Genomic DNA, 16,942 nt, shown 5'->3' on the forward strand with positions numbered 1-16,942 from the left:
CAGCAAATACACAACTTGTTGGGAAGATAGACTGGGCCAAATTAAAGTGAAAAACTGGCAGACAAAATTTAAGAAACCCTTCCATACCTTTCCTTTTTTGCTTCATGTTTTATTTCAGATAAGCTTTTGTTTTAAGAAAGTCTGGGCTTGCTATCTATACACAGTAGCTCTTAGTGCAATTTAGGCACTATTAATATAGTGGCAGTAATTTAAGCAAGCACTTGCAGCATCCACTTTAAAGGCAGGCATGTGGGGGCTGATTTGTGTGGTAAGCAGATGTACACGAAGAGCTGACCACCCAAAATTCCTTGAGAAGAGGACTTGGCATGAAGTGTTGAAACCGACAAATGTCTTAGCAAATGGCCTCCATAACTAGCAGCTTCTGTACTGCTTAGTTATTAATTCATTGAGATCAGGACACAAAAGAAAAATGTTTCTTCCATATACAGTACAATCCACTTCTTTGCCTGTTGCTTCTTTCAACAGGCAATTTCAAAGTGTGGCGCAGATCTGCTACATTTAAAAGTCACTGTCTATTTTTGATTCATTTTAAAATAAAAGCCCAAACCTTAAAGGATGTGACATTCCATTTTAGAATCTGCTCCCAAGCAAATTTCATCTTGTGTTTATTTTATTGTTCCTTTGATACTAGACAAAAGGCTGTGAAATTCTTATGTTGTTTTAATCTTTTTTTTAACTGTCACACTGCGGCCTCCGATTTAATTTCATACGGTCTCCTAATTAATTTTAGATCTACTCTTATAATTTTTGCCTTTTAATAGCTTTTTAAATTCACTGGTTGATTTACTTTTTTTGTCTTTATATTCCAGATTAAGAATGATTCAAATTGACCTGGGAGTCAGAAAAAGAAGAGCTTATTCATGTATCTGCTTTAGGTTTGCCCATTTACAAATCAAGTTCAGAATCCAGTGGGGTAAAATGATTTCTATTTTACCCCCTCCTTATTTCTTATTTAAAATTATTTAAAAAACCCGAGATTCACAATGGGCAGACATAACAATGTTTAATCTGCATTGAGTTTAGTCATTTTTATCCATTCTATTTCTGTTTAACCTATTATATTTGCCTACATGTTGAGCATAATCCCTACACGCAGATTTTAAGAATGATATGGAAATGGTATATTGCAATCTTCTTCCAGAATGTATTGACTTCCCTGTCTAGGCAATCAAACTGGTTTTCTGACAGAGTCTAACATCCACATTCAAATCAGGCCAATCCTGCATATTTTCCTAGATCAACCAAAATGTTCCCATACTCTACTAAGCTTTTGTTGGTTCTCACACAGTAGCATCACAGTTTGTTAATACTTATTACTTCTTGCAATGTTTCTCAATATAGATAATCCTTGAGTTATGAGCCCAAAATTTATGTTGCTAAGTGAAACAGTGAGAAGTGAGTTTGCCCCATTTTACAACTTTTCTTGCCACAGTTGTTAAGTGAATCATTGTATTTGTTAAATTAGTAACATGGTTGTTAAGTGAATCTCGCTTCCCTATTGATTTTACTTGCCAGAAGTTTGCAAAAGCTGATCACATGAGCCCAGGACACTGCAACCGTCATAAATATGAACCAGTTGCCCAGTTTCTGAATTTTGATCATGTGACCATAAGGATGCTGTAATGGTTGTAAGTGTGAAAAGCGGTCATAAGTCACTTTTCCCAGAGCCATTGCAATTTTGAATGGTCACTAAATGAACTGTTGTAAGTTGAGGGTTATCTATTACTGTTCCTTAAAATGGAATTTCTTAGGATCTTTTCGTTTGGAAGGTGAGGAGGGGCATTTTCATTTCTGAGAGTCATATAGATACAGGTTGGTTATCAAGAGTTGTAAGTGTTCATATACATCCCATCTCAGACATAACACTTCTTCACAGATATCTAATTCAGTTCCTTTCTTTCCAAGTCTACTGTAGAGTACTGCTATCCTGATGCCATTAATGGTGGGAAACCAGTAATATGATCTCCAACAGCCAAATGATCATGTAGTGCTTGATTTCATGCTATTAATGGCATCAAATTGACTGCCCTTCATCCAGCAACCAAATTCTCAAAGACTATTTGATCATATTGTTTAACTGGCCAACAGAAAGAAAGGAGCAGAGTGTCTCTAGGATCACATTTTTTGGTGGCTGAGGATCATATATAACACATGAATTAAACTTACCTCCCTGACTACAAACTACCATTCATATGATGAAAACATACTTTTCAGAGGAAAGCTACTCATTTCATTTTGACACCTTTTTTGTTGTTGTTTTTAAAGATGCCAGGAAGAATGATTGAAAAAGATTAGGCTTTGAACATAGTTCTAGGTTAAAAATGGTCCACCAAATTGCATACGAAACTGACTATCACATATCAACTGATAATTAAGAATATTTTAAAAATTAACAAAATAAGTGTGTTTTTTAAAAATACAAATTTCTAAATACAAGCCCATAGTGCACATACATTTTGGTGAGGAAAAAAGAGTGCACAATTTATCTGCCATCTAATAAATATATGCCGAACATTTTAGGCTAGTTTATTTAATTATTTTTAACTTTATTTTATATATCAATTTATATGGCTGCCGATGCAATTCTGGGTGGCTAACAAGAATTAAAATACAATATAAATACATGGCTAAATTAACCAAATCAAGAAAAACCATTCCTAGCTGAGTAATACAAGGGGCTCCTGAACACACCATTCATCCATAGCACGGGCTTGATGCCGGCCTTCATGTCTGTGAAAACAGCAGACTTTAAGACTTCCCTAAAGGTGAGCAGATCAGGGGTAACCTCAAGCAGTGTAGTGTTCTAGAAGTCAGGCACAGCTATGAAAAGGAATGCTTCCTGGGCCCACTATGACAATCCCTAACCTGGAGTCTGTCTTTCCTGCTCAATGAAATGGCACAGGTAATAAAAACTGGATTAAGGCAATCCCTCAAATACCCTGATCCCACACCATACAGGTAATAACTAGCACCTTGAATTGCATCTGGAAGCAAACTTGAAGCCAGTGGAACTTATTAATGCAACAAAAGATGTAACACGGTCAAAGCGAAACACACTCAAAATCGCCAATGCTGTGCATTCTGGACCAACTGAAGCTTTTTGATGTTCTTCAAGGACAGCCTCATGTAGAATGCATTACAGTAATCTACTCAAGAGATGACCGAAGCATGAGTAACTGAGTGAAGAGCTTTCTACTCCGGGAAAGGTACACAACATGAAACTGTGTGAATGCCCTTCATCTATGCAATACTGTGCTAGCAAGTCATGTTACCAAGCACTTCTTTATAAAATCAAGCTATTGTGCAACAGTATTTATAAAATCACGTACATTCAATCTCTAGATACAAATTTAAAGCTGATTTATTCATATTTACTTATACTTGTGCTAAATCCTGTTATTTAAATAGGAAGCTTCCTAACTCAAACCTGCTACATGTATAGTGAAGCAACACTTAAAAAGTATAACCTATGAAGTTTATTTAATCTAAATGTCAGGGGTAAGTTGCAGAAAATCATTTTACATAGGTACTATAAACATATCCACACAATTTATACTGCAGAATGTTTTTTTTTGGCCAAGATTACAAGTGTCAATACTGATTTTCATGAATTTTCTGTACAACTCCTCAAATAATTATTTTACATCTTAACAACAATTCACAGTTCCCTAAATTTATTTGAAAGGTTTATCTTCCCATTAATAGGTTTTTACATTCATGTTAACATAATGCAAAAGTTATCCTGCAAGAGAAGATATTGAGGAATAAACGTATTTATATTGACGTAGCAATTATTCAAAAACTGTGAATTGACTAATATGAGCTACCCGAAAATACCCAAGAGGCTTTAAATAAAAGACTAGGCCATTCCACTAAATTTTGAGGGGCCTAAGTGTGATTAAATCTGAATTTAAATCTTTGCATTTGCCTTTGTATCCTACTTTCAACACAATTATTGCCAAAGCTGCTAACAAAAATATCAGATTAAAAATAAATGTCATGCTTCACTTAAGCATCCAAGATGCTCACATGACAAATGACATGGTTGTCAAAAAATTGTATACTTTGATTTCAGCATAACCAGTACATCCCACATAATTCCTAAAAGCAGTTTAATTCACATCAATCTCCAGAATCCTTCAAAGAACACAGGCTAGGGAAGCTTAAGAGAATGCTCAAGAGAAAAAGGAAAAGCCTTTAATCAATTTAGCAGATACGCCCTTTATCTTCAGTGTCAATTGCAGGTTTAGTCAGAAAAAGAAATCATGCTAAGAACCAGTGCAGTGGAAAAATACACATGATTTAGTTTCTAAATAGATTTATACATTCTAGAGTGTCAGCAATCAATGCTGTCAATATTGTGCAACCTCATTTCAGCATGATGGTACAGCTCAAACATTTTGACCCCCTTTCCTTCTTACTTTGATATCCAATTTGATTGAACCAAATAAGTTCCATGCAAAAAACATAAGCTATAATTCCTAGCTATCAAGATCTTTCTAGTCTATGTCATTAAAGCCAAGAATGAACCTACCTGGAGATTGCAATTTCCACTTTAGTTCTAGCCATGGCAGCTGCACGCTGGGCACCTTCAAGTGCTCGTTCCACCTTTTCTTTAGTTTTTGTGTTCCTTATTGGTATAAGCTGCTTCCTTATTCCCCGGACCAAAACATTGTTTTTATACTTTCCCTCTTCCTTTGTGCCATCTGGAAACATAGTACATCCATATCCATGTCTCTTATTGTTTAGCCACTCGCCTTCATATTTCATACCATTTGAACGCTCACTAATACCAAAGCCATTACGCTTATCATTCTTCCATTCACCCATATAGGTTTCTGTGGTGGTAGCATCAACATGGTCTTCTACTGGAGAATAATCACAGTCCATATCTCCAAAACTAATGGTAGAGTTGGCATCACTAGAACTAATCCTGCTCATAGCAGCATCACTCCTGACAGAGCTGCGTTTGCTAGAAATGGATGATTTTGATTCAGATTTTCTAAGTTTTATACTACCAAGAAGAGATCCTCTTCTGAACAGGCCTCCTTTTTTCTTACTACCAACACTATCGGGATCACTATGAAAATTCAACACAAACCCTCCTCTAGTTCCAGCAGGACTGTCTGCAGTGATATCATGTAGAACAGTGCCATTGCTCTGCTCGCTACGGAGTGAAGCTAGAGATGTCCGGAGGGGGGAACGGATCACAGTCGCCATGCCATAAGGAACACTTTGCCGCATACCATAGCCATGTCTCATCCCTCCTGTCCATTGTCCCTGGTATGTACCTTGTCAAAGAAAAATAATGAATGAAATAAATAAATATTTGAATCTTTTATTCAAATTTATTCAGCATCAGTCCACAGGATTCAACGTTTGTATTTTTTAACACAAGTATTTTAAGACAGCCAGTGGTGGGATTCAAATATATGAACAACCAGTTCTCTGTGTGGATGCCGCTTCTGGAAGTCCATTTTGGGCCTGGGCAACAGCTACCGGTTCTACCGAACTGGTGCAAACTGGCTGAATCCCACCACTGAAGACAGCACCTGTAGACAATCACAAACATGAATCTATAGAAATAATTTTAAGGAATTCAAGCATACATTTTACCATCTCTATATTTTAAAAACACAGTAAATATGAAAGCAAGATTTTCCTCAACAGTGGCAATCTACAAAAGGATTTGAACTTTCATTCTATATAATAGACTTTTTTTTAGTTTTCAGTTAATATTGACATTGTTGAAATGTCGTTCATTGTACTTTTTGATGAATGACTTAGACAAAGTTATTATCCCTAGGTAACTCTGAAAATAATAATGTATACTTTCTACTAAACATTTCCCACAGAATAATCTCATATTTAACAGCACACAACAATTAAAAACACTTATATAAAATACTTGGTAATTCAATACTGTAAATTATATTGCTTTGTAAGATTTTGTATAAAGCAGTATATAAGTTTGTGAAGACTTAGTGCTCTCAAAAAGTCTACAATGCTGGGAAAGTTGGAAGGAAAAAGGAACTACTAGCAACAAAGCAGATGGACATGATTACAGTGGCAATGGATGTATCATTGGAAGACCTGAAGGAACAGGTTGGGGACAGAGTGTTGTGGACAAAATATGCGTGGCCAATAAGAGTTAAAACCAAATTGATGGCATATAATCAATCAATCAATCAATCAATCAATCAATCAATCAATCAATATTGCACTGGAAAATGACCTTTTGAAAAGAACTTAGAAGCTCTAATTCTCTGCCCAGTTACTTGAAATAAGCTTTATGAAATATATTAACAATGTCTTAAAAAACTAGAGTATGGCTGTGAGATACGAAGATTCAAAAGATTTTTAAAAATCTTAAATATTTTAAAACATTGAAAGGAAAGCTTATCAATTACAGGATATACTGAATATGACTTAATTTGAAATCATGTTTACCACAAGGCACATAGTTATAACCACTGGGATCATGGCTGAAAAATATGTATATATTTATATTTTCTGGGTCTTCCAAATCAGAAGCATTGATCCTTGGATATGAATGAAATAAAAGAATGGGCTGCAATGACTCCCTACATGTGTACACATTACAAAAGTACCATCTGGACGGTTATGTACCAGCAAACCCTCAGCGAACTGAGCTGTTATGCTATAAATGGGTCTTTCATCTAAGTAAGAAGTTGCATAGCATTTGGTCATCACACAGTTCTGTACAGAGTGCCAAGACAGAATAAGATATGTTTAAAAATATGTTTTTTCCCCTCTAAATAGATTTGGATATAAAGTATTGTGAAATAATCTGCTAAGTACATATTTTGTACAGTATTTATGCAATATTAATTACCCACACAAAATATTCCTTTTTATTTACATATGTATTTTTATTTTGTCCTTCCTTAAATATGGGATGGCTATGAGATTAATACTCATAATGCACAACATTAGTAAAATATCTTTAGGTTAGAATACATCCAGAATGGTTCTATAGCCTTCCATAAATGTTGTCACTGGAAATAAGCCAAACAATAACTAGTGTTCAAAAGACACAAATAGAGGATGCCATTCTGAACAAGATGTACTCTCTCCTGAAGATGCTTGTTTGATATCCTTGCAATGTTCACTTTGAAGCCAGAAGAAATTGTAATGTTAATGGCAAACATTTTTTCTTCTAGAATAATGTCATAGGATTAGGACTGGATATCATCATGCTCAAGAATATTGTTTTTGTCATATACCTAATATAAAATAGATTATTTTAAAGTATTTTTACAATAGAAATATGGAAGATTCACTACAAGTAAGACTACACAGAAACATTTTACATCAACTATAGACATGCTAAAATTATCCTCAACTCTTAACAGGAGAAAATATATGACAATTTCTTATCTGGCCTTTTCATAACTTACATTAAATTTTAACAAAGAATTAATTCATGATTTCCCAGAGAATATCAAAGCACAATCCTATATCTAAATTCTATAGATGTAAATAAAGATGAGAATTGTAATCCTTTTCACTAATATTGTCTATGTCCTGCTGGATGAAAATTATCACGGGAAAGGGATTGATGCATTGTGTGTTCTGATCATGTTCTGTGCTCCTCCAGTCTTCCTACTATTTCAAATCTTCAGCAGGTTTAGGGCAAGTACAGTATTGAAAGTATGTACAACTTTTTGTGTTGTTAGCTTCTTCAGCCTATCCACCACTTAATGGTCATGACTGCTCCTTTTAAACCATAAAGAGACAAGGCTGGAGGTGTGATTTTTACCCTTCTATCTAGATATAGCCTTATCTCTGACCCTGGATGGGAAAACTCACAATCCAGTGCTGTTCTGGGATAGGGATGCGAGTTGCCAGAGAACTGCACTCTAACATTTTTATTAAGATTTCCTAATTAATTAATTCCATATAAAATGATGTCTTGATATTTTTTAAAAAAAGAAAATGCTATTAAAACTATTGATAAATAGCAAGGACAGAGAATATTGCAGGTATATTTCTATTCTCCCTGTTAAATAGCATTTAATTGAAAAAAGGGAAAAAAACAAGAGACGGTCCTAAAAATCCCTAAATAAACCCTTCTTAATTCTGGATGTTAACTATATTGACTATATTGATTTCAATTATCTCCTACTACAGCTAGATACCTAGAAGAATGTCATGAATTTGCAACTTATCTGTTTGAAAAAAATATTCTGAACTCATTTGATTTCAGACCTGAATAACAGGACCTTGTGCACCCTGAGGTGTAGTGAGGAAAGAACTGTAGCTTAACTTATATTTCTGGATCTTCAGCATCTACACCAAACCATTCAGTGGGATCAGCTGAAGTTTTAATCTGGTGCGATCAACATGCTTATAAAATCCATATTACCTCTTTCAGCATGGCAGAAACAGTGAATCAATGTTTCAGAGTATTGTAATATTATACCATATTTTAAGGCAAGCCTATTGAAGCTTAACTCCAATAAGATAGTCATTATGTTGATAGTGGCTAGAAACATCAGACATTAAATTCCTTTTTATAATTTATTTTAGCTCTGGTTGGGCTTCATGGCTTCCATTTCTTTTACTCTTATTTTTATATTTTTATTGAAATGGTATTATTGATGGTATGCTCTCTACTACATGACTGTCAAAGTATGGTTTGTGCTATCAATATTTTATCAATATTAGCCAGAGCAATAAATTTCTAACAAATAGTAAGCAAAGAAAAAATTATGACTTCTAATGGTGTTTCATTTAAAACTGGTATATTTCTAAGGGAAATTAAGAGCAAAGACACAAGCTTTTGTAATTAACTGTGAGAAAATTTTGCACTCACAGTGCAGCTTAATAACTCAGAAATTCTTTGGCAAATGTTCCTGAGGATGACTTAAATGAAATTCCAAACTGAAATCAGAGTAGCCATATTTAGTTCTACTAATGGAAATACAGCCCAGGGAGAAAGTGGGATAAAGTACCTTGGGAATTCCTGATAAAATTTCTAGTTGATGTCAAGCGAATATTTTTGAGTCTCAATAGTTTAACGATGGAAAAAAGTAAAATGATGCCAAAATACCTCTACCAAAGTGTAAATGATCTGTGAATGATGCTCAGAACTGTTATTAAATTCTCGGGTTTGCTATAATTTGAGTCCATTTGTATTTCTTCCCAATTGCTTTATCGGTTGACAAGTTTATTCCAGCAATGCCTGTATAAATATTTCTTTGCGAGCTACAGGTCTCCAAGAATTCATCTGAATGCGTTTATTCCTAGCAGATGAGACTTTTTTTTCCCTTAAAAAATAAATAAAACTGAAAGCAAGAGAAACCAAACGCATTACCTGCTGAGCGCACCTTCGCACTCTTGAGCCCCGCGGTTGCACACGCCCGTGTGGAAGAGCAGCGCTTTGCACGCCCCAATGTGCGCCGGCCCCGGGCGCCCCCTAGCGGCCGCTCCTCAGCTCACCCACTCACCTCCGTCCCCGTAGGTCTCGACGCCGTAACCGTCCTGCAGCCCGTTGCTCCAGGTGCCCTCGTAGCGGGCAGGGCTGGTGAGGCTCTGGCGCACACCGTAGCGGCCCTTGAAGCCATGCGACCACTCGCCCCGGTACATCCATTTGCCCTTCGTCTCCACGCCCAGCCCGTGGCGTTTGCCCTGCGCCCAATACCCGTGGTAGGTGTTGCCGCTGGGCCAGGTATAAGTGCCCACCACCTCGAAGCCGTGCGCCCACGAACCCGCGTACTCGCCCTGCCCTTTGGGCCCGGTGCAAATGCCGTGCCCGTGGGCTTTGCCGTCCTCCCAGCCGCCGCAGTAGGTGCCGCCATCGTCGAAGTCGAACCTGCCGCCCGTCATTCAGGGGGAGCGGGGCGCGCCCGGGCCGAGATTACTCCTTCGCCACCTCGCGCCGCCGCCGCCGCCGCCGCCGCGCGCTACGTTCCCTGCCAAGGTGCCCGCGACAAATGCCGCGGCTCCGTCCCACTCAGCGATCTTCGGCTCGGCACTGACTCCCGCCCTCGGCTCTGCTCCTCCCCTCCTTGCCCGTCCCCTCCTTCCGTCCTCGGCCCTCGCCGCCCGGCTCTACCCCGGGCGAAGGAAACGAACAGGAGGCGCGGCAAGTGAGGCGGAGCCCGCAGGGGCAGGTGTCTCCGGAGGCGCGTGAGAAAAGGCTGGTTCCGGGAACTCGAAAGCAAAAAAAGCTCGCCAGCCCCAGGAGTTGCCATCTGGCCTTAGGGAGGGCGAAGCTGTCTGCGTGTGTGGCTAGGAAAAATTGGCAGCCCTTTTAGGTTTCTGTCTCTGAGCATGATCAGAGCTCCTTCCTTTCCCTTCATTTATTTTTGAACAAGTCTTCCTTGGGGATGTTGCTTAGTTATTGATTTCTGAAATTACAATTTATAAGAGTGAATTGCTTCAGACTCTGGATGAGATAAGGCAATTTTAATTCTCTGGGTGCAAAACAGTGGCAAACTATGCCTCCGTGAGCTGAGGCAAGGCTGGCTATTGCTGGTACCTTACTAGGTACTTTCAGTTATATCTTATTTTATTTATTTATTTATTTAATTAGTTTTCTATACCGCCCTATTCCCTAAGGACTCAGGGCAGTTTACAGGGCAATATTTAAAAGACAATATAAAATTAAGATAAAAAATAGAATTAAAAAGAATTAAATTAATTAATAGCCCAACAATAAAACAATGTTAAAAACTTGAAACTAAAAACCCCTTCAGTCCAGGCCAGATAGATCAAAAAGCCAGGTTTTAGATGTATATTCTTATACTGTGTATATTAGATGTATATTCTTATACTGTGTATATTAGATGTATATTCTTATACTGTGGCATTAAGAATCTCTCTCACACACAAACATACATACAAATTCTACAAACATATACATTGTGTTGCTCATTCTTACTTCATTTTGCTCTATGTGGAGATTACAGCGGATTTGTTTCAGGAAGGCAGAATTACTATCTTTGTTCCTTGTACAGGCAGAAATTATTCAGGTCCATCCTGAAAGTAAAGTGTTAAGGACATCGGCATCTGTTGAATGCTGAACTATTATGATACTCGCTTGAAATCTTTGCTTAGTCTTGACAATCATTTCAACATCCTTGGGCTAGAATCTAGCCTACCTTTATAATATTTTAGTGACAATAAAATCTGAAGAACTCATAAGTTGCCTCAACATCTTGCAAGAAAAGCTGCATGTAGCTATAAGAAATAAAGCTGTGAGCATGTCTCAGTCCAAATCTACTTTCAGCGCAAAAAGGGCTGTAAAAAATGGCAACAGGATGGCTTCTTCCAAATCTAAAAGGCAATAGAAATAAACAGAGAACAGAATTCTACATGTACAAGGCCTTAACTCCAATGGGTACTTCCTTCCTGGGGTGTAAGATTTTCTACAGAAGTCAGAGAAAACACAGCTTTGAAGCGGAATATCTGCAGATGAGAAGGGTTGCCGAGTTAGAGCAATGGATTACATAGAACAATAGAAGAATGTGGTGGAAGCAGTGGCATGCTGAAAGGAAAAGTAGGAAATAAGTTTGACAGTCTAGGAGAAAAATAGAAATAAAAAATACAGGAAGGGGGCCTTAGAGAAACAATAGAAAGATATGTAGGTTGTCATAGGAACCAGCAGGATTGAGCGTTTGGAGAGGGATGGCAAATACATGACAGATCCATAAGTGGAACCACAATCAGATGGAATGTCCATCTGCCATCCCCAAGGAGAAATCATGGGGTCCAGGGTGAAACTACAGCATGTAGAATGAAATAGCAGCTGCATGCGTTCAGACAGATACTGAAGAATAACAATGAGAGCTGATGCTTGTCTTGCCAGCAGTGTGAGATGTGAGTAAATCCTTCATTCCAGTCTTAGCTCATTTGTGAAGTTAAAGATAATCCCGAGACTATAAGACTTAGATACATTAGTTCTGACTACTTTTATAGAGGAATAAAAATGCTATACTTCCAATAGGAACATAATTTGCTTTATCCTGGAGATACTTTTCTTAGAACAAAGAAGCCAGATTATGTATATGCAACAATTTTGAACTCTGGAAATGTCCTCTATAAGCATAAACACGTAGTCCTTGACTTACGACAACAATTGAACCCAAAATTTCTGTTGTTAAGTGACACATTTGTTAAATGAGTTTGCCCCATTTTATCTTTCTTGCCACAGTTGTTAAGCAAATTATTACAGTTGTTAATAACATGGTTGTTAAATGAATCTGGCTTCCTCATTGACTTTGCTTGTCAGAAGCTCTCAAAAGGTGACATGATCCCAGGACAGTGCAATGGTCATAAATATGAGTTAGTTGCCAAGTCTCTGAATTTTAATCATGTGATCATGGGGATGCTGGAATGGTCATAAGTATGAAAAACAGTTATAAGTCACTTTTCTCAGTGCCATCATAACTTTGAAGGGTCACTAAATGAACCATTGTAAGTCGAGGACTACCTATATTTCTGATAGGCACAATATTCACTGGAATTTTCTGGATAATGACACAGAAGTTAAACTGGGAAGATATATCCAAACAGCAGTGCAATTCTTGGTTTTCTTGCAAGTGGATTTTGGGTAATTCTGATGTATGTATTTATCAATTAATTTATGTATATCATAGCTTTTCACAGCTGACAATAAATAATATGAATAACTTACTAGAGCAGGCTGAAATGAGATACCCAGGATGTTGTTGTTGTTAGCTGCGAAGTCGTGTCCGACCCATCGCGACCCTATGGACAATGTTCCTCCAGGCCTTCCTGTCCTCTACCATCTTCTGGAGTCCATTTAAGCTCACGCCTACTGCTTCAGTGACTCCATCCAGCCACCTCATTCTCTGTCGTCCCCTTCTTCTCTTGCCCTCAACCTTTCCCAGCATTAGGCTCTTTTCCAGTGAGTCCTTCCTTCTCATTAGGTGGCCAAAGTATTTGAGTTTTAGCTTCAGGATCTGGCCTTCTAAAGAGCAGTCAGGGTTGATCTCCTCTAGGACTGACCGGTTTGATCGCCTTGCAGTCCAAGGTACTCGCAGGAGTCTTCTCCAGCACCACAGTTCAAAGGCCTCAATTCTTTGGCGCTCAGCCTTTTTTATGGTCCAACTTTCACTGCCATACATTGCAACTGGGAAGACCATAGCCTTGACTATACACACTTTTGTTGACAGGGTGATATCTCTGCTTTTTAGTGTACTGTCTAGATTTGCCATGGCTTTCCTCCCAAGGAGCAAGCGTCTTTTAATTTCTTGGCTACAGTCCCCATCTGCAGTGATCTTGGAGCCCAGGAAAATAAAATCTGTCACTACCTCCATTTCTTCCCCATCTATTTGCCAGGAATTGAGAGGGCCGGATGCCATGATCTTGGTTTTCTTAATGTTAAGTTTCAACCCAACTTTTGCACTCTCCTTCTTCACTCATAACAAGAGGCTCTTTAGTTCCTCTTCAGTTTCTGCCATTAGAGTGGTATCGTCTGCATATCTTAGGTTGTTGATATTTCTCCCGGCAATCTTAATTCCAACTTTTGATTCATCTAGCTCTGCCTTTCTCATGATGTGCTCTGCATATAAGTCAAATAGGCAGGGCAACAGTATACAGCCTTGCCAGACTCCTTTCCCAATTTTGAACCAATCAGTGGTTCCGTGTCCAGTTCTCACTGTTGCTTCTTGGCCCACATATAGGTTTCTCAAGAGATAAATAAGATGGTCTGGTTCGCCCATCTCTTTAAGAACTTGCCACAGTTTGTTATGATCCACACAATCAAAGGCTTTAGCATAGTCAATGAAGCAGAAGTAGATGTTTTTCTGGAACTCTCTAGCTTTCTCCATGATCCAGCGTATGTTGGCAATTTGATCTCTAGTTCCTCTGCCTCTTCGAAATCCTGCCTGTACTTCTGGTAGTTCTCGTTCCACATACTGCTGGAGTCTAGCTTGTAGGATTTTAAGTATAACTTTACTAGCATGAGAAATGAGTGCAATGGTGCGATAGTTTGAACATTCTTTGGCACTGCCTTTCTTTGGAATTGGAATGTAAACTGATCTTTTCCAATCCTGTGGCCACTGTTGAGTTTTCCAAATTTGCTGGCAAATTGAGTGTAGCACTTTTACTGCATCGTCTTTTAAGATTTTGAATAGCTCAGCTGGAATACTGTCACCTCCACTAGCTTTGTTGTTGCTCAGCTTTTCTAACACTTCACATTCTAGGGTCTGGCTCGAGGTCAGTGACCACCTCATTGTGATTATCAGGGACGTTAAGCTCATTCTTGTATAGTTCTTCTGTGTAATTTTGCCACCTCTTCTTAATCTCTTCTGCCTCTGTTAGGTCCCTGCCATTTTGGTCCTTTATCATGCCCATTTTTGCATGAAACGTTCCCTTCATCTCTCCAATTTTCTTGAAAAGATCTCTGGTCCTCCCTATTCTATTGTTTTCTTCTATTTCTTTGCACTGTTCATTTAAGAAGGCATTCTTATCTCTTCTAGCTATTCTCTGGAATTCTGCATTCAATAGGGCGTATCTTTCTTTTTCTCCCTTGCCTTTCACTTCCCTCCTTTCCTCAGCTATTTGCAAAGCTTACTCAGACAGCCATTTTGCCTTCTTGCATTTCTTTTTCTTTGGGATGGTTTTGGTTGCTACCTGTTCTACAATGTTGCGAACCTCTGTCCATAGTTCTTCAGGCACTCTGTCTATCAGATCTAATTCTTTAAATCTATTTGTCACCTCTACTGTATATTCAACAGGGATATGATTTAGTTCATACCTGAGTGGCCTAGTGCTTTTCCCTACTTTCTTCAGTTTAAGCCTAAACTTTGCAATGAGAAGCTCATGGTCTGAGCCACAGTCAGCTCCTGGTCTTGTTTTTACTGACTGTATAGAGCTTCTCCATCTTTGGCTGCAGAGCATATAGTCAATCTGATTTCTGTGTTGACCATCTGGTGATTTCCATGTGTAGAGACGTCTCTTGGGTTGTTGGAAAAGAGTGTTTGCTATGACCATCGTATTCTCTTGACAAAATTCTATCAGCCTGTGCCCTGCTTCATTTTGTACTCCAAGGCCAAACTTGCCCGTTATTCCGGTTATCTTTCGGCTTCCTACTTTAGCATTCCAATCCCCCATGATGATAAGGACATCATTTTTTGGTGTTAGTTCTATAAGGTGCTGTAGAGCTTCATAGAACTGGTCAATTTCATCCTCTTCAGCACTGGTGGTTGGGGCATAGACTTGGACTACTGTGATATTGAATGGTTTGCCTTGGATTCGAACTGAGATCATTCTGTCATTTTGAGGATTGTATCCCAGTATTGCTTTTCCTACTCTTTTATTGACTATGAAGGCTACTCCATTTCTTCTGAGGGATTCTTGCCCGCAGTAGTATACTGTCCTGTCCATTTTAGTTCGCTGATACCTAAGATGTTGATGTTCAGTCTTGTCATCTCTTGTTTGACCACGTCCAGCTTTCCTTGATTCATGGATCTTACATTCCAGGTTCCTATGGAGAAAAAATCGGACTTTCCTTTCACCACCAGACACATCAACAGCTGAGCATCCTTTCGGCTTTGGCCCAGTTGCTTCATTCTTTCTGGCGCTACTAGTACTAGCCCTCTGCTCTTCCCCAGTAGCATATTGGATGCCTTCCGACCTGAGGGGCTCATCTTCCAGCATCATATTGTTTTGCCTTTTGGTACTGTCCATAGGGTTTTCATGGCAAAGATACTGGAGTGGGTTGCCATTTCCTTCTCCAGTGGATCACGTTTTGTCAGAACTCTCTGCTATGACCTTTCCGTCTTGGGTGGCCCTGCACGGCATAGCTCATAGCTTCATTGAATTACGCAAGCCCCTTCGCCATGACAAGGCAGTAATCCATGAAGGGGATACCCAGGATAGAAGACTTCAAATTCACCATTCAGATTCAGAGGTTATAATAGTGGGCTAATGGTAATTCTTTTTATAAAAACCTTTAAAAAGAAGGAATTGATTGGTAGGAAAAATTACCACATTTTTCAGATGTGTAAGTATATATATAAAGTCTAATGCAACTATTCCCACAGTGCTGATATTTAATTTACCGTACCTCATGCTTATTTACACTAACTTGCCTATGCATGTTTTTCAGTGGTTATTTTTATCAGCTCTGTGTTCCAGTGGGTGTATGATATGAATGCCCACTTTCTTCTTATGAAGCTCAAGCAATACTTTGGTTCTTTTATTCTCACAAGAATTCTTTGAGCTGAGTGAGAGTGAGCAATAGGAACTAATTCAAAATTAATCACGAAATACTGCAATTTAATTGGTATAGGGATACGATTAACAACCCCAGTCTCCTGAGATATTGCTGAAAGATAGCTCCCAGCATTCTTGTCATTAGCCACCCTTTTTAGGAATGCTGGGAGTATAATTCAGCAACATCTGGTGTATCAGCAGTTTTCTATTCTTGTTATAACTAGAAATACATTACATGGGTTCATGATAGTTATTTCTTGGCATGATTTATTTCTTCAGTTAAAGTGTAAACTCACACACACACACACACAGACACACACACAGACACAAACACTAAACCTTCAAAGACCCTGCAGTCTTTTCTTCTCAAAACTAAACATGACCAACTTTTTAATTGTTTATTGCAGAGCCTGGTTTTCAGACCTTTTCCCATCCTGATAGTTTTCTGAATCCATTCCACTTTCCTCATGTTCCTTTTAAAATACAGGTAGTCCTCATTTAGTGACTGCCTCATTTAGCAATTGTTCATAGTTATGACAATTATGAAAAAATAACTTTACAAGAAATCCTCACATCTATGACTTTTGCAAGTCTGTAAAGCAAAGGAAAACTGAAGTAAGATCATAAATATGTACAGTTGCAACTTAATTTAGCAACCATTTTTCTTAATGACCAAGTTGCTGGTCCCAATTATGTCACTAAACAAAGA

The 16,942-nt window shown here is 38.4% G+C and overlaps 1 protein-coding gene across 4 annotated transcripts in view; it reads right to left on the reverse strand.

The window, feature by feature from the left end:
- Positions 1-10,012, reverse strand: part of JPH1 (junctophilin 1) — a 66,779-nt gene extending 56,767 nt beyond the window's left edge. Inside the window, exons 1-2 of one of the 4 annotated variants that reach the window (XM_081326181.1) lie at positions 9,495-10,011; positions 4,556-5,312 (exon numbers count right to left, since the gene is read on the reverse strand). In XM_081326181.1, the coding sequence (XP_081182307.1) occupies positions 4,556-5,312; positions 9,495-9,873 (1,136 nt within the window). In that variant the 5' untranslated portion in view covers positions 9,874-10,011. Of the gene's footprint in view, positions 1-4,555; positions 5,313-9,097; positions 9,310-9,494 lie in introns of those variants that run through there. The other 3 variants (XM_081326182.1, XM_081326180.1, XM_081326183.1) reach the window with 3 other exon arrangements.
- Between the last annotated feature and the right edge of the window lie 6,930 nt (positions 10,013-16,942).

Source organism: Vipera berus (assembly GCF_964194415.1).
Source record: "Vipera berus genome assembly, chromosome: 3".
In the NCBI taxonomy this organism is placed as follows: Eukaryota; Metazoa; Chordata; class Lepidosauria; order Squamata; family Viperidae; genus Vipera; species Vipera berus.